General features: G+C 44.3%; 1 protein-coding gene across 5 annotated transcripts in view; it reads left to right on the top strand.

Moving 5' to 3' along the window:
* The window catches only part of ALKBH8 (alkB homolog 8, tRNA methyltransferase), a 64439-nt gene that overhangs the window by 28735 nt on the left and 12437 nt on the right, over nt 1–23267 (top strand). For all 5 annotated transcript variants that reach the window (XM_054195661.1, XM_054195670.1, XM_054195652.1 and 2 more), the window contains one exon: nt 12923–13029. In XM_054195661.1, coding sequence (XP_054051636.1) covers nt 12923–13029 — 107 coding nt within the window. The remainder of the gene's footprint in view (nt 1–12922; nt 13030–23267) is intronic.

Genomic DNA, 23267 nt, shown 5'->3' with positions numbered 1-23267 from the left:
CAATACTGGGCAAATAGCTCTGAAAAGCTTTGTTTCCTGTCTCGCCTTTGTTGGATTCATACCAGCCTTCCTTCCTCTCCACAGAAGAAGGAAACTTGTCATCTGTTGTGCCTTTCCATAAAGCTGTTCCCCACTATGCAAGGCCTAATAAGTCCTAAATTGGCTAGAATCCTGCTTCAGTGCTAAGGAAGGAAGGGCAGCCTGTAGTTTGATTGCTGTGAGATCTCTGATCTGCAGATTATGCTGTAACTTACAGAAATCTTTCTCCTGTGTCTGCTAGAGTGGGAGTTTGCCTTACTCCATTCTGTGTGGCAGTTTTACGTTTCTTGGTCCATTATTTTGGCTGCTGAGAGGGAGGTCAGACCTGCGGCTCCTCCTGGTTCATACCATTTTGCTTTCTTCCCAGTCAGTTGGTTGCGCTTTTTAGTATCCTGTGTTTTCTTAGAGTTGTTGGTATTAAGAAAGGGATGTGGGAAGAATGTTCTCGCTGTCTCCTGAAGTCCTCTGGGCAGTTGCATCAGCAGTGCATCCAAGGTGAATGTGGAACGAGAGACAAAAGAAATTGCAATTAGGAGGAATTTGAAAATGAAATCCACTCGATATCACATGGAAAAATGCATAGAGATGCTATGAAAAATGTCATAAAGTTACAGTTAGTTTTGTCACAATCACACCAAAATCCTATTCTGAGTGAAACACTTTCTAAAATGTTTGAAGTCTGCAGTAGGACTTACGATTTTCTGACTGTGGTCATAGCTGCTAAATAATGAAGGAAAACTTCTGCATAATTCCTTTACCAACCTGATTCTGTTTTAACAGAACCTGTTGTCTCCAGGCTATTTGCTTTTTTTGTAGTGTGCTTATTTTGTATGCTGAGGCAGCATCATTTCATTTCCAATTCTCAGACATCTGGCTGTTATAGCTTTACTGTGACACACAAATACAGATAATGAATGTTTCAGTGGAAACAAACGTACTCTCTAAGTGTCTTGCTAGAGATTTCTACTTGGTTTTCATGTGGTAGGAAATATGTAGATAGATAAAAATATTGGAAAAAAAATAATTATGATGCATAATATTGCTCTTCTTAAACTAGACCCTTTTTTTAAATCTCGTTCCACTTCACCCATGTATCCTTCACTATGATACATGAATTACTCTTCAGTGGTGGTGGGATGAATTAACTGTTTAAATATGAAGTTGCTATTTATTCCTGTGAAATACGTAATCATTGTAATAGAAGAAAACTAACAGAGCATTTAAATTTACATTTCAATTAATATTTTCACAAATTAAATTATTTTCAAATCGAGTTTTGGTTTGTCGTTCTTGAAATATAGTTGGATTTTTTTTATAGATACCTCTGTATTGTTGTTTGAGTAGTTACTCATTTCTTTATTATTTTTAAAGAATTTTTAATTTCTGCGAGAAGTTTATCCGTAGAAGTTATTTCTATTCCTGGTGTTATTTTTAGAAGATCAGTACTTGATGCATGAAATGGAATCCTGGTGTCTGCACAAATTAACAGCAAACAGGCTGAACTCTGGGGCATTAAAAAGTCGTTATCTTTAGCTGTTGCATTTCAGCTGTACTTCAGTTCTGGAATTCAATAAAGAAAACTAATTTCATTAGCCAGTGATGTCATCCCTATTGTCATAGGAGCCTATTTTAAGACTATGGCAAATTTCATGTAGAAATGACAAGTAGTCAGTCAATAATAATAATCACAAGTAGTCTATAAGCAAAGAAACAAGCTTAACTTGTTAAGCTCCTGCTGTCGTGTTGAACTGGATTTTTATAACACCAGTAAATGTAGCAAATGGGGTTTGAAATCTGTCTGTGTTTGTACTGTCTTTACAAATCTGAGCATTTTGCATACTGCAGTCTTCTGTTTCTGTTTTTCTTTCCAGCTATGTCGAGTGTTTCAAGAGGAGTTTCTCCACAGAGCTCTTGTTTCAGTAGAGTTCACTCTGGAAATTTTCATTAAGGAACTGGCAATTTAGAGTGGTTAAAAGCATGCTGGAGCCAGAGCTGTCAAACCTGTGACGCTGACACACTTGACAGAAAGATTCTGCATCAAGGCAGGCAGAGGTGTGTGCCCTTACTGGAGAAGAAAGCGGGTAGGCAGCCTCCTGGTGCAGTGCAGGGGTGATGCAGGTGAAGCTCTGGTCTGTGTGCTGGGGCAGCGGAAGAATGGCTGGAAGGAACCAAGGTTGATGGTGCACCTGAAAGCAGGGAAAACTGGACACTTCACAGTTCCTTGTGAGGTGTTCTTGTTCCTCCTCCTCCTCTCCCGCTGTTACTGTGTACACCTCTCTGCAGTGCACATTCATGCAAGCCATGGTAAATTCAGGGCCAGATGCTGAGGCCCTGGTAGAGAGCCCTTTTGTGTAACTTTTGGCTGCATTATGTGAAGGCAGTCATTGAGCTAATGAAGCAGATGGAGGGAATGAGGGAGGGGAGAGGAAAGACGTTGCTTGTAATGAATATTGGCAGTGTTGGAATACTGCCTATCCAAACATCACAATGTGGGTTTTCTTTTTTATTGTTTTACCTGCTTTAAAATAATACGTGTATTTCAGATGTATGCTACTTCCATGGGGTGAAACATAGCAATTGTGTGAATTGATAAAACAGTTTTCTTCAAATGATTTTAAAGAAGTCTTTCTATGTCATGCTGTCTTTTGAATTATACTTTATGGCCCTAGGAAACATCATTAACCAAGAAGATGACTTTCATTTTGTTTTGTGTGGTCGGTTGGTTGGTTGTTTTGTGGGGGGGCATAAGCATACGGTTTGGGGTTTGGTATTTTTTGTGAGAGTTACATGCTTTTGTCTGCTAAGCAATCACTTTTCTTTATGTCTTTAAGCCATTTCTGTAAATTCTTGCCCAGATCTTTGTTCCTCAGTAAATTTCCCTTTTACAGTGAAGATGTAGAGGATTAAGAAACAAGCCATATGGTAGTTTCTATAGCAATAGATTAAAAACTGTCTTGTCAGCTCTTGTGAGATACGATGCAAGGGAAGGCACAGTTTGCATGTCTTGTATTCTGGCAATTCTCTGTTACTGTAATGGTCTCTGGGGCAGTTGTTAGACGGAGTTGTGAGAAGGGCTAGTTGACCTTTGTTTCAAACTCAGGCTGAGTATACTCATCACTTCATCATTTCGAATTTCAGATATTCAGTACTGGACTATTTCCATACTACTTTCTCAGTAACGTGAGAGATTATAGTGATAATAGTGCAGGAAGAGGTTTTAATTAAGGTGGGACTGTTTTAAACAGTTGAGGCATCTGCTGAATCCATACTTCAGTGCTGTATTTAATAACTAGTTGCCAGTGGTATGAAGACACATTTTGGTGTTTCCAAGTAGGTGTGTATGTGTGCACTGCATGCCTGAGCTACTCTGTAATCTATGGGGTCAGTCCAGCCTAGGGGATGATTCAGCTCACACTAAACTAGATATCTAGTGTCTGGTTTCACAGGCTTCAGTTCCCTAATAGGATTCCCAAATCTATGCCCAAATGTAGATGTCTTAATCTTGAACTGAATGACTGTTCCACCCTATGATTTATAGTTAGCTTGGATTCCTGGCAGCATTACAAGCAGAAAGCTGAGACCTGCAGAGGAGAGTAAGGTCTGATGAACAACCCTGATGTTTATGGAGAGTGAGGGAAGATGGTTTTCCACTATACAGGATGATGGGACATGCAGTCTGTTTTAACCGTGTCTTGAAATACCTTGAACCTGTAAGGACTTGGACTATTATAAAACAGCACTGGCACACTAGTATGTGGTATGAGTGTACCACCCTGAATGTAGGTGTTTCAGGTCCTCTTTCCTGGAAAAGACTCTTTCATTACCATAGGTGTTTCTTTTCCACATTTGGCAGTATTACTCAGCCAAGGCCTGGTTCGTCCTCTGTTGGTTATTATTTATGTTACATGGAGGCCCTATTCAGTCCCTTACACAGCTTCTGTTGTAGAAAACTTGCAGTTAAACGTTATAAGGGCCAATGACAGGATGATAAATGTACAGGTAGGGTAGCACGGGAATAAAATGATGGGTGGAGAGAGTCCTGCTACACATATTTGCAACCTCGGTAACGTGGAAGTTGCTGATTATAGTGTGTTCCTACAGATGTTTGTAAATCATCAGTGATTTAAAAAGGTGATATGCTCTTTTTGAACCCTGAAGTGTTTCCTTTTCTACTTAGATATTGAAAATCTCTTGAGAACTTGCAAGTTTTTAATGTGTGAAAGAATTACAGATATGCTGCAGCACCACGTGCACGGATGTGCATACCAGATTCTTGTAAATGTCATCATAGTTGCATATAAAGTTGTACTCATTACAGAACAGCTGCCTTTGTGTTGTAAGGACCTGTGCAGTGGTTTCTCAGTAGACGTTTGGTACAGTATTAAACATGAAAATAAGGATTATTTGCTTTCAGGACAGAGTAATACATTAAGTACAAGTCTGAGGAGGTGTATTTGAGGATGCAGGACTGCTTTCTTATGATGTCTGGGCATTATATCTTGAACAGATTGGGTCCTCTGGAGGCCACTGGGGTCAGGATGTGTAAGAGTCCTCTTGTGCTCTTGCACTGAACTGTACTCCTTAGAGAGCAAGTGATACAAAATCCTGGAAAGGAAAATGCATGATTTCATACATCTGGGGCGTGTTCTGCCCTGGTGTAGGTGGATGCAGTTCCCTGTATGTCAGTGTAGTAGCACCCACGGATGTGAGGGAAGACATATGACTGAAAGAATGGAAAATATTGCAGAGGAAGCTAAGACAATAAAAGAAATTATATTAAGGCTAACTGCATTAGCCTCTTGCTCTCTGTGTCCTAAAAAGTTTAAGCTAAGAGCTAGGGAGGCGGTTTATTAAAGGATGAAAATGGAATGTCAGTGGAGTTGAATAAACTGGATGTTGAGAATTTGACCAAGTCTTTGTATCTGGATTCACAAACGGACATCAAAGTCATATGCTGGGGTTGGATAGTATTTTTTTGGAAAGCAGAAATTACATCTATGGTGGCAGAGAGAGGTAAGCAGTGGTAATGCAACTATTGCCTTTTACTGTAGGGGTTGGAAGTCTTTTGTGTAGGAGTCTAATATTCAACATTGAGTTTTAACACACCTGGGAAGGTGCAAAGGCCACAGGTAATGTCCTGACATACAAAAGAAACCTGCAACTTTTAGAGTTAGTAGAAACTGGTGTATTTGATGGGTAGTCTTTAATGGATTAGGTTTGTTGTGTGCTTCTTTTTGTCTGGCTGTTCAATCAGCAAGATTGAACAGTAACCCTGGATTTACAAAGAGGCTTTAGAAAGAAAGAAGAGTCAGCGTGAGAAGACATATGAGTGAAGCATAAAAATTTGTAAAAGCAGGGAGAGAGACCTTGGAGTGGGAACAACAGCGGTCAAAAGTTGGTGTGATGCTGCCAGAATTACCACCAGCAACCCGACCTCTGCTGGGGCTGGGCAGAGCAGCTGCCCCTTTGGACACCAGGAGGAGCCAGCATCCAGCTAGTGGGGTGACAGCACAGAATGCAGCAGTGAAGAGTGCCCGTGTGTGAGCCTGGGGGGCCTTTGTCACTGGTGTGTGTGTGTGGGGGGTGCCCACATCTCACAGGAGGGGTGTGTGAGTAGGGGAGCCCCCATTGCATCCCTGGAGGTGTTCAGGGCAAGGCTGGATGAGGCTTTGAGCAGCCTGGTCTCGTGGGAGGTGTCCCTGCCCATGGTAGGGGGTTGGAACTAGATGATCTTTAGGGTCCCTTCTAACCTGAACCATTCTGTGATTGCCAGGAGAGGGGTGAGTGCTGGTGGCCCACGTGGCCTCTGAGGCGCTGGTGTGCACATAACTGTGCACACCGTGGGATTAGAATTTTGGGGGATTATTTATGAAGACTATTTTGAAACTTGTAGGTGTTTATTAACATTTTGTAGGCATGTAGTGCTGTGGTTTATCTGTTATTTTGGTGATGCTTTTGTTCAATGTGTAGTTCACTGGTTGCTTGTTAACTGTGTTCTTAATAAATCAGTAAACTTCTTGGACTCTGATTTGATTTAAACTACAGGAGTTGAGCAGTTTTCCCTGTTACAGTCATACTTGAAATATGGAGAATTTCCAAGACATAATGGAAGTATGGTTTTAGGCTTAGTTCATATGAGAGCTGTCCTCAAAAGGCAGGGTGGATGAGACTATACTGTGTTTGGTCCCCTTCAGCTGATGCACTTCACCACCCACCCCTTTTCTTCTGGCTTGTGCTGTCTCTTAACACTTTGCTGTTTTGTGCTATAATACTCCAGGCTGGGGTGAGTTGACACACAGTTCTCCTAACGCTTCAAACACCTTGAATTGTGATTAATAATCATACTTTTGTGCATACCTCCAAGCATCGTGGACCTGAGGTAGTGTGGGTCACTTGGCCTTGGGGCTGGAGGTTGTTTCTAATCATCTTTTGTTTAGAAATGTAGGCGTACGCAGAGTGACTAAACTTTAGCACTGGAGTTACTCTTCAGTGGCAATGATCAGTGATGAGGCACAGTAGAGGAGTTAATGGCATATCTCAGCTCTCCTGATTGGTGTTGTACTGATTGAAACACTCCTAATAACTTGGAGTTGGTGAACCTCAAGAGACTCATTCCCAGAGATGTGGAGATCCCAAGGAGAGTGGTGTATATTCCAGCTAGCTGTGAGAAGGCCTGCAGAGTATTTGAAGCTCCTCCATCCAACAGGAGCAGCAGTTTTCCTTTCCTTGTACACTACCTGAATCTTAGGTAATAGGTAAACAGAGTACAGACAATGAGAGAATTTGTATCATGGAATCAATGGCATATGTAATAGCTAGGAGACATACCGGTGTGTTTCAGTGGATACACTCTCCTCCTTGGGGTTATAAAGAAAATCGTAACAAGGTGAGACCTCAGAGAGACAAGTACTCTCTGTATATTGAAATAGTTTTTAAACATTGATATCCTAGACTTCAATTAAGAGGAAGAAATATATAGGTACTTAAAATGACACAGAAAATTCGGGAAGATAGTTATGCATTGTATGGATGGAAAATTGAATACAGTTTTTGAAGAAAAAAACCCTAATAGGTATATTAAGCATCTGACTAGCCATACCATAGTGCCTAAGTATACAAGCAGGCTTAGCAAGAGCTGGTATGCTTTGGGGTAAATCTGATATGAGGGAGGCCTGTGCATGTGTTGAGAGATTTTTGAGGTCAGCGGTACTGAAGTATTTAATCGTCATGATTGCCAACGTTTTGCTCATTTTCTGAACTATGGCTAGAGACCATGATATAGCATGTAAACGTCAGCATAGGTTACATAAGATAAATTTCCTGTAACGTGGATTATTTGGAGAAGATAATCCCATTCTCTTTCCCCTTAAAATTCAACATTTTTCTGAATTCCAAATTTTGGAATTCAGCATGGGTTTTGCAATGAAAGGCACTATGTATTCCTGATTGATTGCCTCAGTCCTGTGTAAGCCAGCAGGCTCTTCTCTCTACATGCGTAGAGCCCCACTGTGTTGTTCAAGCTCCATGTGTGGGCTTTAAACCTCTCAGCTGTCTTTGAAGTAGACATTCTTTTTCATCTGTTTTATATGTGGGAAACTGCTATGTAGGCTGATAATGTGTCTTTGCTCTCTGAAAATTCAGTAAATAATGTCAGAGACTTGAGAAGCTTTCCACGTTGCACTTTTTTTTTAGCTTTAGAGTATGTGTTCTCTAAGGTAGTCTATTGACATCAAATACAAATTTCATCAGAGACAAAGCTTAGAAAAACAATGTTGTCATTCCATGCTGTAGCTGTGAAATCCTTATTGACGTTGTCCTTCTAGCTCCATTGCATTATTTCTGTTTTATCTTTGGATCATTACTTATTTGATAGACCAGTCATTCACCTCCATCCTCCTCCTCTTCCATGAAGTGCAGTACCACTGCACTGGAAGGTGGTGCAGACTTCTCATTCCCTGAGGAGTTAAAAACCCCATACTTTCTTCTCTTTTTCATTTAAGCTGGATTTTTTTCTGGTTTTTGCATTTTGCTGTATTTTATGCCACAGGAACATTGTTCGTGATGTGGGTGATGCTTTGCTTTGATGTTTAGCTGTCCTTGAAAGCTGTTTACTGCTTCATGTTCTCCCTCGTCATGAACACTCTCTCTTAAATAACCTGGCAGCATGAGAAGATATTTAAATCCACAAGCAGGTATTATTAGCTGTTTGTTTGTTTCAAGTTTTTTGCTGTATATATAGAAACATTCCATAGTACAAAGAAAGAAGGTAAAAGTTGTATAAGATCAAAGCATCCACTATTTTTATTTTTCAATGTAATCCCTGGATGATGCACCATGGGCTAGCTGGAAGTTTGATCTTTATTGACTCTGCCACCTAAGAGAAAAAAGAAAATAGGTAAAAACGAAAATAGTAATTGGAAATAGCTCCTGTGGAGCAAAGCTGTCATGAAGCAGATTGATTCAGCACTGGCAGAGTTGCTTTATTGATTGTGAGTCCTTAGTAAATTAAAAAGAGGACCAAATGCGTTAATCTTTTGTGCGCGTGTGTGACAGTGACAATTTAGTGACAATGTTCTGCCAGGATAAAGACACATACAGGAGTGTGGGAATGTTATCTACTTCAGTCAGTAATAGGTTTTTCTGAGATAAGAACAGAGTTCTTCATAAACCCTTCTGGGTTAAATGTTCTTTACTGTATACAAAGAATAGAAGAAATACTGTTACTTGTTTGTTTTTTTAAGCATTCAGGTACAGTTACTCTAGATAAAGGAATGAAACATAGGAATTGCACTAATTTTCTTCAGCTGTTCACAGTGAGTCCCTTTAATTTGATTCTCTGTCTAATTGCAATGTCAAATTTGTTGTTAAAAGTGCAAAACTAATATATTCTAGCCGAGGATCTCTGCTTCATAAGCAAAAGTCAGTTTTGGATTTGGATTTTTGACTCCTCCAGTTACTGCTCATTACTTGATGTCATTGCCCATTTGCAAGTAAATTAATCCTTTATTTATATTTTCCTCCCCAAATCATCACTGCTTGTCATAAGGATGAAATTAATTTAGAAGGGGAGCAGCCACAGTGTGAGCTGATAATACAGAAGCTTTTCCTCCACAGAACAGTAGGGAGCAGGGACAGAACTGGGATCCCGTGCTAGTGAGGACTAGACTTGCGAGATGCTGTGTACAATAGGTAATCTGCTTTTCAGCCTCAGATTCTACACCATCAGAAATTTATTTCACATATTTCTTATTGGCTTAGCATAGCTGAAGTTCATCCAGGAGGGCATGCTCTCCTCTTTTACTGTCTGCTATTTTCCTGCCATTACTGCCTGAAAATCCAGCTACCAGGGATAGCTTTGTGAGCTGTCATTCCCAACATGCTATCTGTTAGAGAGCACTCTGAATCTCTGCTATTTTGGATGCACAGTTGTTAACAGGACAGGGTTTGAGGAGCATCCTCTGCTGAGAGACTCTAGGGCGCTATGCAGCTGGGGGGAAAAGGAACTGGAGTTGCATGAGGTAGAGCAGCAGAGAAGGCAAGGAGCTGGAGGAACTGTTCCCACTGCTACATAGAGAGTCCCCCAGCCTGGTGTGCAAAGAAGTGAAAGGGAACGAGGTCCTCTTCCAGGGCCTGGAGGGAGATGGGAACTGGAAGTGTAGTAGACCCCATAGAGCTGGCAGTCATTGACACTTGAAGAAAGTGCTGTTCTTGAACATCATCTGCAAGAACAGGACTTTGTAGCTACAACTGACACAGAAAGAGGAACAGTGGGGTAACTGAGCCTCCAGGAAGGAATGTGGACAGTCTCGTGTTCAGTTTATTGTGTGATACTTGTAAAGAACCCAGTCTCTATCTTGTCTCCTCACGCCTGTCCCATAGCAGCAGTGAGCCAGAGAGGCAAAAGACAGACTGAGATATCATCTCACCCATTTCATCCAACCACTTCGCTCTTTGCTTCTTTTCTTCTCATGCTTTTCCTTTCCTTACTTGTTGGTCCTGATTAGTCATCTTTTGGTTTCTTTGCGTTCCCAGATACTCCATCTTTTTACAGGGGCTTGCACCTAGTTGTGCTTTATGGGGCAGCCTCTCTGTCAGATCTGTGAAGCCACTGTGTTTTCTCCTTCTTCAACCCATGCTTCTTTGAGGACACCTGGAAGAATTGCTAAGTGCAAGGGATGGAGTGTATTAGCAAGTGGCTGCCATTCATCTGTTTGTGTAGCTATTGAAGTGTTTCATAATCATTAATTAGAACTTATGGGTAGGCTTTATTCCTGTTTCCCCGTATCTCTTCCCCTTTTGGCCCCACTGTTTATCAGCCTCGTCATTTCTTGCCTTAAATTTAGATAGCTCAACAGGAGAAGCCGTGTCACTCTATGTGGGTGGTACTACAGCATAAGTAATTTTTTCCTAAAAATGTAAATGCCATTGTAGTTTCCTCCAGTGTGCACAACATTAAATAGTAAATGTTGTAAGTGGTAATTTGTAGTGTTTAAGTCTTGCTTATTCAGTCTCTGTGTTGCCGTTTTTTTTGTGTTGAATGGCTGGTCATCGCACCACTGTTTTCTTTGTTAAACGCATCTGTATGCAGAAGCAGAACTGCTTAATTTGTTTCAATCTGGCATACTGTAGTAAGCCTGCTTTTAAATTGCGTACTTAGTAGGTTACAAATCAGGTGGCAGAACTTTCATGGTGCTAATTCTCCAGTGTAGCTGGAACCAATGACTTGAATAGTTTTTGACCACTTTTCTTTTTTGTAAGTCTTCTGTAACTTGTTCGGCTTGCTTAAATGACCTGCTCCTTATTTTCCATAGCAAGAGTTTCTCTCATTTGGGAAATGTAAAAGGATAACATTCCTAGCCCCAGCAGAAGCAAAATGTAGCACTGCCATCTGGGCTGTGAAATTGGAATAAAGCTGAAAGCGTTACCTCAGTACATTGCCATGGCTAGAAGCCAGTGGGCAAATAATAAAAGGATGGTCTGGTACTTGGCAAGTTAGTCAGGATCTTGGGAGACTGCATGTGCTGCTTGTGCTGCAAACCTCCAAGAATGTGGGCAGGTTGGAAATTATTTCTCTCACCTAATACTGGTTATCTGAATGTTATGTATTTACTCTGAATTAATTGTCTCAGCTCAATCTGCTGTGCATGGATAGGCATTTCCAGAGGGCATAGGGTCATTCCACATCACTTAACTCTACATTTTAGACTAGGGTGAATCCCTCTGTGGAGATACTTGTGTCTCTGCATAGACTTCACAAAAACAGTAGCTTCACAAAACCAGTACCTGCCTTAGCCCAGGTACCTAACTTTCAGATGCCTGAGTTACAGCAAATGAGCCCTCTCTTCCTCTTATGCAGTTGCCTTTAATTGAGGGGTAAAAATCCTTTCCTACCTTACAGGTACACACAGAGGTTAAATGGTGCTACCATGTTCTCACAAAGAAAGCTATTACTGTGAAAAGAAAATTTTCATAGAATCGTAGAATGGTTTGGGTTGGAAGGGACCTTAAAGATCATCTAGTTCCAACCCCTTGCCATGGGCAGGGACACCTTCCACTAGATCAGGTTACCCAAAGCCCCGTCCAGCCTGGTCTTGAACACTGATGGTTGGGGCATCCACAACTTCCCTGGGCAACCTGTTCCAGTGCCTCACCACCCTCACCATAAAGAATTTCTTGCTAATATCTAATCTAAATTTCCCCTCTTTCAGTTTAAAACTGTTACCCCCTGTCCTATCATTATGCTCCCTGATAAAGAGTCCCTCCCCATCTTTCCTGTAGGCCCCCTTTAGGTACTCGAAGGCTGCTATAAGGTCTCCCCAGAGCCTTCTCTTCTCCAGGCTGAACAATGCCAACTCTCTCTTTACAGGAGAGGCGCTCCAGCCCTCTGATCGTCTTTGTGGCCCTGCTCTGGCCTTCCTCCAACAGGTCCACGTCCATCATATTTTGGGGGCCCTGGAGCTGGACACAGTACTCCAGGTGGGGTCTCATGAGAGCAGAGTAGAGAGGCAGAATCATCTCCCTTGACCTGCTGGCCACGCTTCTTTTGATGCAGCCCAGGATGTGGTTGGCTTTCTGGGCTGCAAGTGACCAGTGACGACTCATGTTGAGCTTCTCATCAGCTGTGTTGGAACAGGTTGCCCAGGGAAGTTGTGGATGCCCCAACCATTAGTGTTCAAGACCAGGCTGGATGGGGCTTTGGGTAACCTGATTTAGTGGAAGGTGTCCCTGCCCATGGCAGGGGGGTTGGAACTGTGTTGATGAGAAGTCCTTCTCTTCAGGGCTGCTTTCAATCCGTTTTTCTGCCCAGCCTGTATTTGTGCTTGGGATTGCCATGACCCAGGTGCAGGACCACGCACTTGGCCTGGTTGAATATGAGGTCCACACAGGCCCACCTCTCAAGCCTGTCCAGGTCCCTCTGGGTGGCCTCCCTTCTCTCCAGTGTGTTGGCTGCACCACACAGCTTGGTGTCATTGGCAAACTTGGTGTGAGTACACTCAATCCCACTGTCCCCATATTGCCAACATGTTAAACAGCGCTGGTCCCAGCACTGACCCTGAGGAATGCCACTTATCACTGGTGTCCATACATATATTAAAAATAAATAAATAAATAAATATATCTGTATATATATGGGGTTTTTTTTAGTATTTTAATTATATATATACAGACATATTTGTGACTGCCCCAGATTTTTGAACACGGTGATGAAAGGGAGAGACCTTAAGGACAGAGACCTAGAGGCTTTTGCATCCCTAAGAAATACGTAGGTGTTTCATGGCAATATTCTGATGAACACACTGAAGAGGCAAAAAGAACGCCTGGCATTTGTATGAAGCTCTGTAAATCATGCTCATTCGTGGTGGCTGGTTTTGTTTCTTTTTAGATTGTGATGGATTTCAAACACCCTGATGGCCATACAGTGGCAATTATGCTGCCCCGATGCAGTTTATTGGTGATGGCTGGAGAATCCAGATACCTGTGGACACATGGGTATGTGAAAAAGTCCCCGCATTGCTGATAACGGAAGAATAATGTATATTGTTTGTCTGCTTTGTTAATGTCATTCTGTATTTAAAATTACTCTGAAAGAAATCAAGTTAAGTTTTATAATTAACATCCAAATTCACTTCTCTGCTCAGATGATGCTCAGGTTAAATTGAAAAAAAAGGGGATTTTAGGAAGCTAATTGCCAGTCCCTGAGCTGCGGTTTCCTGCTGCTGTCACAAGTGAAGTTTCGCTCTGAAATCACTCTTAGATGTGTAGTGTGAAAGTCCTCAGTGACTATGAACTGGCAAAGAATTGATTGTCGTGCAATTAGCTTCACCATTTCCTTTCTTTTCAGCCCACAGCTTTTCCCATTGGATCATATATGCCAAAGGCTTTAGAGAAGGACTGATTTAAGAGCATGACTTTCCCTGCACAGAGGGCACGAGGGTGACAAAGGGGAGTCTTCCTGAGCTCTTGCCAGCTGCTTTAGGGACACTTTAGCTAGTGATAAGGCTGCATTGTACTGGGCAGATCTGGGATCCTGGAAAAAAGATTTCTTGAAATATGTCTTGAGGCTTTGCTTATTGTAGAATTTAAATACATGCTTTTTAAATCATGCACCACTGGGAGTTACTTACAATAGGAGTGCTGAAATTGGCAAAAAGGCTAAAACCTTGGCAAGCTCTGAGAGTGACAGTAGTGTACTTCAGGAGAACATGGAAACCCTCATGTTGGACAGAAACACCCATGGTAAATGTTTCTTCCTTTGTTTGACCTAATCCATCAGTGCTTACAGCAGTCAATTGGAGATTCTAATTACATTCTGTGTAAATTAAACATCAAATCCTTTTATTGGCAGAAGGTTTTCTACCTTTTAATTTTACCGGTTAATTTGTATTATGAAGAAGGATAAATATGAACTCCCCAATGACGTTTACATTGTTCATTTTTATAGAGCACTTATACCACCTGTATATTCCCTCATTAAATTCAATAGTTGTAAAAAGCAGTTGGTACTTCTGACGTGCATCATTATAGAAGCCAGGGCAGTGAAGTCCTTTGTGTTTTGGTATACAAGACTGAACATAGATACGAGCACGATAAGCTTCTTATTCTGTCCTGTCAAATACCGTCAGTCATCTTTTGGAATGGTCATCTACAGCTCTGAGAACATAGTGCAGTTTCCATGTCAGTGACGTTGCTGGCCAGGGGACCAGGAGGGGCCCAGGAGAGCCAGGGGACAGCCCCCAGTCCTGCGCATCAGGCAGCTGCATGGGACTGGGCTGAGGCAGGGCTGGGACATCAGCCTGGGGGTCGAGGCCCAGATCAGTGGGGCAGTGGCCGTGCACAGACACAGCTGGGGACGCATCTGGGGCTGTAACTGGGGCAAGGACCAGTGAGACAGCCTCTGCTTAAAAGCAGTTCCCAGGGAAAGGAGGGATGGCCCTTGCTGAGGCTTCTGTCTGTCTTCATGACACCTTTCTCCAAGGCCACCAGCTCTGCTCTTTACAAGATGATCCCGGGCAGCCAAACTCCCAGGATGGGGAAGGATGCACACAGGGCACTTGCAATACTTGCCAGCAAGCATTCGAGTTGGTGTAATGTACCTGCCTGCTAAGAACTGGAATGAGATTATTATTTAACTCACTTGTACCTTCAAGTTATGGTTGTCTTTTGAGAACCAATAACATAAGCTACATTTAAAACTAAGATCCCAGATCCTTCTACTCATATATAAGTTATTGCTGTCCCACTGCTTGCCCACCTTTCCTAAAAATAGTTTTTCTGTATATTTTTAAAAGCAGTAGTGGATCAAGATACTCAACTGCAGTAAGCTTTTCATCGTGCTAGTGAAGCATACTATTGTAATCAACAAGATTAATCGTCCAGTGAGCAAGTGTAGTTAATTCACTTGGATACATAACATCAGGATGTATTCAAGATCATTTGTGATGCCTTTTTTGTGCTCCTCAGAAGTCAAATTGGAGAGCGAAAGGTTCGTTTTTGGAATTATTCTGGAAGAGTTTTCAATGTGTATGTTTGGATGCCAAGGTGCCGTGGTTTAGCCTCAGACGGCAACAAAGAACCACGTGTCGCTCGCTCGTGCCTTCCAAACACAGGAAGAATCGTAAGAAAAGGCAAGACTCTTGGGTTGAGACAAAGGCAGTTTAATAGAACAGCAAAGGGAACAGGCAAACAACAACAACACGGATAGGGGAATATACAAACGCGATTACGGAACCGCCGCTCCCCCCGCCGCTCGCCGCTCGCCGGCCGGACCCGGGCCGCCCCAGCCCGCTTTTAAGCAGCAACTTCCTGCCCCCTCCCCCGGCAGCTCAGGGTGGGCGTGGCTCACATGGCATGGAATACCAGGAAAAGTTAACCCTATCCCCACCGGAACCAGGACATTATCCACCCCTTATTCCATACCATCTATGCCATGCCCAGCAGGTTCCAATGAATTGCCACCACTTTCCCCTGTTATATATATATATATATATACACACATATAATACCCTTAGTTTATGGGTCATCCCTCCAAAGTGTCCGTTGAGTTCTTTTAATCCACGGCTTTGGGCTCCATCTGTTAGAACAGTCTCTCAGGGCAGGTGAGATGCTGGGTGGTGCTGGTCTGTTGCATGCTGTATTTTTCGGAGCTTGTGACTGGTGCACCTGGTGTGGCTCATGCACGCAGTCTGTAGGCTGAAGATGTAGATCTTGAGGAAACTGCTGGGCGCCGGCTGCTGAGATCAGTTCTTATCCCATCACCCCTGTGCCTTACTTGTAGTACAACTGATAGCAATGAGGACATACAGTGACAGTGTTACTTAGCAATTAACAGCACACAATCTGATTCATTGGCTATTCTCGCCCAAAATCAGATCTCCATGAGGTACACATCGGACTTCCCCATCCTTCCGCATCACCCACCAAGTGCACCCAGGTCCTTGGGCAAAAGCAATCCCACGGATGGGTTTGCCTTTGCCTGAGGCAGGACTAACCCAGACTGTCTTCCCTAGCATATTCTTCATGTGCACTATGGGGACTTTATCCCCTTCTACAGTACGTGGAAGTTTTGATTGGGCAGGGCCAGCCCGATTGTTAGATCCCCTGGTGTTAACTAGCCAGGTAGCTTTTGCTAAATGCGTATCCCAGTGTTTGAAAGTCCCACCACCCATTGCTCTCAGTGTAGTTTTTAACAGTCCATTGTATCGTTCTATCTTCCCAGAGGCTGGGGCGTGATAGGGGATGTGATACACCCACTCGATACCATGCTCTTTGGCCCAGGTGTCTATGAGGCTGTTTCGGAAATGAGTCCCATTGTCCGACTCAATTCTCTCTGGGGTACCATGTCGCCACAGGACTTGCTTTTCAAGGCCCAGGATAGTGTTCCGGGCAGTGGCATGGGGCACAGGGTATGTTTCCAGCCATCCAGTGGTTGCTTCCACCATTGTGAGCACATAGCGCTTGCCTTGACGGGTTTGTGGCAGCGTGATATAATCAATCTGCCAGGCCTCCCCATATTTGTATTTCAGCCATCACCCTCCATACCAAAGAGGCTTCAAACGCTTGGCTTGTTTGATCGCAGCGCATGTCTCACATTCATGGATGACCTGTGCAATAGTGTCCATGGTCAAGTCCACCCCTCGGTCACGAGCCCATCTATATGTCGCATCTCTCCCTTGATGGCCTGAGGAGTCATGGGCCCACCGAGCTATGAATAGTTCACCCTTATGTTGCCAGTCCAGATCCACCTGAGCCACTTCAATCCTAGCGGCCCGATCCACCTGCTGGTTGTTCTGATGTTCCTCCGTGGCCCGATTCTTTGGTACGTGGGCATCTACATGGCGTACTTTCACAACCAGATTCTCTATCCGGGCAGCAATATCTTGCCATAGGTCAGCAGCCCAGATGGGTTTGCCTCTGCGCTGCCAGTTGCCCTGCTTCCACTGCTGTAACCATCCCCACAGAGCATTTGCCACCATCCATGAGTCAGTGTAGAGATAAAGTACTGGCCATTTTTCTCGCTCAGCAATGTCCAAAGCCAGCTGAATAGCCTTCACCTCTGCAAACTGGCTCGATTCACCCTGTCCCTCACTGGCTTCTGCAACCCGTCGTGTAGGACTCCACACAGCAGCCTTCCACTTTCGATGCTTTCCCACAATACGGCAGGACCCATCAGTGAACAGGGCATATTTCTTCTCATTTTCTGGCAGTTTATTATATGGTGGGGCCTCTTCTGCACGCGTCACCTCCTCCTCTGGTGACATTCCGAAATCCTTGCCTTCTGGCCAGTCCATGATCACTTCCAGAATTCCCGGGCGACTGGGGTTTCCCATTCGAGTTCGCTGCGTGATCAGTGCAATCCACTTACTCCATGTAGCATCGGTTGCATGATGTGTGGTGGGGACCCTTTCTTTGAACATCCAACCCAGCACCGGCAGTCGAGGTGCTAAGAGGAGCTGTGCTTCTGTACCAACCACTTCCGAAGCAGCTCGAACCCCTTCATATGCTGCCAATATCTCTTTTTCTGTTGGAGTGTAGCGGGCTTCGGATCCTCTGTATCCACGACTCCAAAACCCTAGGGGTCGACCTCGAGTCTCCCCTGGTGCTTTCTGCCAGAGGCTCCAGGTAGGGCCGTTCTCCCCGGCTGCGGTGTAGAGCACATTTTTAACATCTTGTCCTGCCCGGACTGGCCCCAGGGCCACTGCATGGACTATTTCCTGTTTGATTTGTTCAAAAGCTTGTCGTTGCTCAGGACCCCATTTAAAATCATTCTTCTTCCGGGTTACTTGATACAGAGGGCTTACAATTTGACTGTAATCTGGGATATGCATTCTCCAAAAACCCACAATACCTAAGAAAGCCTGTGTTTCCTTTTTACTAGTTGGTGGAGACATAGCTGCTATTTTGTTGATCACATCCATTGGAATCTGACGGCGTCCATCTTGCCATTTTATTCCTAAAAACTGGATCTCCTGCGCAGGTCCCTTGACCTTACTTCGCTTTATAGCAAAACCAGCGTTCAGAAGGATTTGGACTATTTTACTCCCTTTCTCAAAAACTTCTTCTGCTGTGTTTCCCCATACAATGATGTCATCAATGTACTGCAGATGTTCTGGAGCTTCACCCTGTTCCAGTGCAGTCTGGATCAGTCCATGGCAAATGGTGGGGCTGTGTTTCCACCCCTGGGGCAGTCGATTCCAGGTGTATTGGATGCCCCTCCAAGTGAAAGCAAACTGTGGCCTGCACTCTGCTGCCAAAGGGATTGAGAAAAATGCATTCGCTATATCAATCGTGGCATACCACTTGGCTGCCTTGGACTCCAGTTCGTACTGGAGTTCTAGCATGTCCGGCACAGCAGCACTCAGCGGTGGCGTGACTTCATTCAGACCACGATAGTCTACAGTTAGCCTCCACTCTCCATTAGATTTTCGCACCGGCCATATGGGACTGTTAAAGGGTGAGCGAGTCTTGCTGATCACTCCTTGAACCTCTAGTTGACGAATCAGCTCATGGATGGGAATCAGAGAGTCTCGGTTAGTGCGATACTGCCGCCGATGCACCGTTGTGGTAGCAATCGGCACCTGTTGTTCTTTGACCCTCAACAACCCCACAACAGAAGAATCCTCTGAGAGACCAGGCAAGGCAGACAACTGTTTAACTTCCTCTGTCTCCAAAGCAGCTATGCCAAAGGCCCAGCGGTACCCTTTTGGGTCCTTAAAATACCCTCTCCTGAGGTAATCTATACCAAGGATGCATGGAGCCTCTGGGCCAGTCACAATGGGATGCTTTTGCCACTCATTCCCAGTTAGGCTCACTTCCGCCTCCAGTACAGTCAACTCTTGGGATCCCCCTGTCACCCCAGAAATACAAATGGGTTCTGCCCCTCTATAGCTTGATGGTATTAAAGTACACTGCGCACCCGTGTCCACTAGAGCCTTATACTCCTGTGGGTCTGATGTGCCAGGCCATCGAATCCACACCGTCCAATAAACCCGGTTATCCCTTTCCTCCACCTGGCCGGAGGCAGGGCCCCCCTAATACTGGTCATAGTATCCATTACTCACTTCTTGCATAAATGACTTGGAAGTTCCTTCAAGAGGATCAGAAGCAAGATCAAGCCTTCTGCTTTGTCTGGGGAACGGCCCACTGGAAACTGGGGCGGCACTTTTCCTGGAGGGATCCCCTTTTGTGGTTGTCCTTCCTTGCAACTCCTGTACCCGTGTCCGCAGGATCGAAGTAGGTTGTCCGTCCCACTTCCTCATGTCCTCTCCGTGGTCCCGCAGGTAGAACCACAGGGTGCCTCGTGGTGTGTACCCTCTGTACTCTCTCTCTTGAGTGGGGAAACGCCTGCTTCTAATAGCTGAGATGCTGGCCCGTGCAGGTGGGGAGTAGGACATATTCTCTTCAAGTTGCTGGACCTTCCGCGACAGTTTCTCCACAGCTGAGACAAGGGGGGAAGAGAGACTTTCTTCATATCGCCGGAGCCGGCCAGCTACCTCATCCACCGTTGGTCCCTCTTCACCTTTCCATTCCATTACTGCCAGGGAGTTGGCATATGACGATGGTGCGCTCCGTACAAACTTCCGCCACATGGGCCTTGTGCATCGCACCTCATCAGGGTCTGTGGGTAAGTCTGCATTGTCCAAGTCATAATAAATCATCTCCCGCACGGCTAATTCTCTCAGGTACTGGATACCTCTTTCCATGGTAGTCCACTTGCTTGGCTGACATACAACATCCTCGCTGAAGGGGTACCTCTCCCTCACGCCTAACAGGAGTCGTTTCCAGAGGCTGAGGGCTTGGGTCTTTTTCCCGATCGCCTTGTCAATGCCGCCTTCCCTAGACAGGGATCCCAGCTGCCTGGCCTCCCTACCCTCTAATTCCAGGCTACTGGCCCCATTATCCCAGCACCGGAGCAGCCAGGTGACAATGTGCTCGCCTGAAAGTCGGCTAAAATCTTTTCGCATATCCCGCAGCTCACTCAAGGATAGGGATCGAGTAATTATCTCTGGTTCTGCCTCTTCCTCCTGCTCTCGTGATGGCCCTGGTTCATCATCATCTCTTACTAAGCGAACTGATTTCTTTGTGTACTTCTTCTTCTGTATGGGGGCAACTGATACTGGCATGGGTTGGTTCCCTGGTTCAGTGGCAGTGGCTACCACGGGGGTTGCAGTAGCCGCAGTGTCTGTCGCAAGGATTGCAGTAGCTGCAGGGGCCGCCGCAGGGGCTGCAGCAGGGGCTGCAGCAGCCGCAGGGGCCGCCGCAGGTCTGGTTTCCATCTCTTCCCCTTGAGGGTGCTGCATAATTCTGAGCAGTGCCTGGTAGATACTGGCCAGGGCCCAGCACAGCGCGGTGAGTTGTGCCTCTCTAGAATAGCCACAGCATTTTCCCTTCAAATATTCTACCACTTTATCAGGGTCCTGTAATTGTTCAGGGGTGAAGTCCCAGACCATTGGAGGTGAGTAGTTCTCTAGGTACCTGCCCATGCTCTCCCACATGCCATGCCACCCCTGACTATCCAGCCTCGGAGCAGATCTCCGGGTGGTAGTCTTAAATAGTCGCTTAACCCAAAACAAGACCTGGAACGTATTCAGGAGACATAGCACTACGAACACGCTAGTTTGAGTATCCCAAGGATATTCAAAATTCTCAAAAGCTGTCATACCTGACCCGAAGGAGAAAAGGGAGGCAAAAGGGCTGGGGAAATTATTAACAAATTCTGAGAGACGGTGTCCAATGTACGGACAGGACAGCAAAACCGCATAAACACCCCAAAATAGCCGTCTGAACAGTGATGTTATCATATCATAAACAGATATCGCACAGGACAGCAGAATGATAATCCTCATCCCTGTTCCAGACATGGTAAACAGCATCGCAGGGAGTACATAAGCCATATAGGAATTTATGTAACACAGCCATGAGAACAAACCAAGCAACATGATGACCAGTGACTACTTACCTAATAAAATAAATGCATACAAAAAAAAAAAACCAAAACCGTTTTTTCCACGTTCTAGTTGGATTCTGTCGTTATCTCAACCCTTCGAGCCCCACGTTGGGCGCCAAAAGGACTGCCGTGGTTTAGCCTCAGACGGCAACAAAGAACCACGTGTCGCTCGCTCGTGCCTTCCAAACACAGGAAGAATCGTAAGAAAAGGCAAGACTCTTGGGTTGAGACAAAGGCAGTTTAATAGAACAGCAAAGGGAACAGGCAAACAACAACAACACGGATAGGGGAATATACAAACGCGATTACGGAACCGCCGCTCCCCCCGCCGCTCGCCGGCCGGACCCGGGCCGCCCCAGCCCGCTTTTAAGCAGCAACTTCCTGCCCCCTCCCCCGGCAGCTCAGGGTGGGCGTGGCTCACATGGCATGGAATACCAGGAAAAGTTAACCCTATCCCCACCGGAACCAGGACACAAGGGAATTAGAGACTTCGTTTTGATGGTGTTAACAGAGTGCACAGGAAAAGGATTTTTGTTCTGTTCTTTCTGGAAGAGAAATATACGGTTAAGAAATAAGTTATACAGTGTCATCAAGGAAGGCGAAAGATACGTACTCTTTTTGTCTCATAGGTGAAAGTAGAATTATGACTTTTCTGATGAGGTTCATTTGTGATGGCTTTTATGACGAAGTTCATTTTTGGTTGGGTGATCTGGGAAAACACCATTCCTGACACTGTAATAGTAAAACAACTCAGTGCCAAGCAAGAGGATGTGCAGTGTTTTATTTTTTACATTGGGAATCCTGGTTTTAGCCCAGCCTTGATTCAGAATTCTTGCTTGTAGTATAGGCAAAAGGAAATTATGTAGGTTGAAACTGGAACCTTGAAAAAGAAGACTTATTTCTGAAAATATTAGCTGCTGTTGATGTAGGTACAAAAGAAAATCAAATAGAAAATCTGCAAACTTGGGATTTGAAGTTCTCTTCTCCAGGGAGTCTTGGGCATCCTTAGCTGATTATTTCATCATAGCTTCATTATCTGCCATGAACAAGGCAGTTCTTTATTGTATCCCGGCCTTTCCATGGCTGCCTTTGGGACATTTCCGTTCTCAAGGCTGCTCCATGTCTCCTTTTTGCAACATCTAGATGGAGCATCACTGTGCTGCTTTCTGATTTCCAGACAGAAAGGACCCACACTCTTTTTCCCTGTGACTTGGTAAGAGATCAGCTTCCCTGTGGTAGGAAAGGTGGCATACAGCAAAGTATGGGAATGCCGATCAGGCTGCAGGCTGCCTTCTCGGCATTCAGATTATTTTTCTTTGTTAACTACAGGCATTGGTCAACAGTTTCATATGACCTGACCAAAAGTTCCAATGGAAATTTGAGATGAAACTGAATGTTCTGCTTTATTAAAAGATGTAAGACACTTTTTTCCCTCTTTTGGCTCAACCTGTGAGGGTTAGATTCAGCTAACCAATGTAGAAGTCAGTTTTCTACTGAGAGTTTGTCCTGCTGGGCATCGGTACTTTGAAGTCAGCAGCTCTGAAGGGGCCTCACTGAGAGGCCAATTCCTTAGAGATGAATTTTTTTTTTTTCTTGAGGAAATTTCTGCATTAATCTCTTTGATGACTAAGTAGAGGAAGCGTTTCAGTGTGACAGTAACAGCTTTGAAGTGCTAAGCTATTTCCCTGAAGAGTTTCCATTTTGTTCCAAGAGTATCTACTTTTTCCCATGTGCAAGTGATGGGAAACCACATGTGGGTGCAGCTGTTTCTCTTCTCTCAAGTTGTGTTTCACATTTTACTTTCTCATTTTCCTCTTCTCAACCTTGAGAGAGACCCGTGTGTAGAGCTACTACAAATTCTTGGGTTTGGTAGTTTTTCATAATGTAAATCTCTTCATAAAATTATTTGAAACTTTTGTCACCCCAGAAAAGTCCCAAATCACTTTCATTTTATGAATTTTGTCCTTGCAAAAATGTTTTTTGTTTTCCATGAAGATCAGCGCCAAATCCAGAAGTAGCTTAAGAAGCTCTGTTCCCAGATTGCTTGATAGATTTTGGTCAAGAAAGATCTACAGCAGAGTTTCTTCCTTTAGGCATTTTAGCAATGTCCCAAGTACTACTACTTTGCATCTTTGGTTGTCAGAAGTGGAAAAGCAGTTCTTTTGCAAAGCAGATTTCATTGGAGAGGCCCGTTTGTAACACGCAACTTCAGTCTGCTAATGCAGCGCTGAGACAGTGCTATGCTTTTATGCCCACAGACACCATTTTTACGAGTGTATTTTAT

Source organism: Rissa tridactyla, chromosome 1 (genome assembly GCF_028500815.1).
Source record: "Rissa tridactyla isolate bRisTri1 chromosome 1, bRisTri1.patW.cur.20221130, whole genome shotgun sequence".
Classification (NCBI taxonomy): Eukaryota; Metazoa; Chordata; class Aves; order Charadriiformes; family Laridae; genus Rissa; species Rissa tridactyla.
The sequence above is the reverse complement of the archived record's forward strand: the minus strand, read 5'-3'. Positions and strand labels throughout refer to the sequence as shown.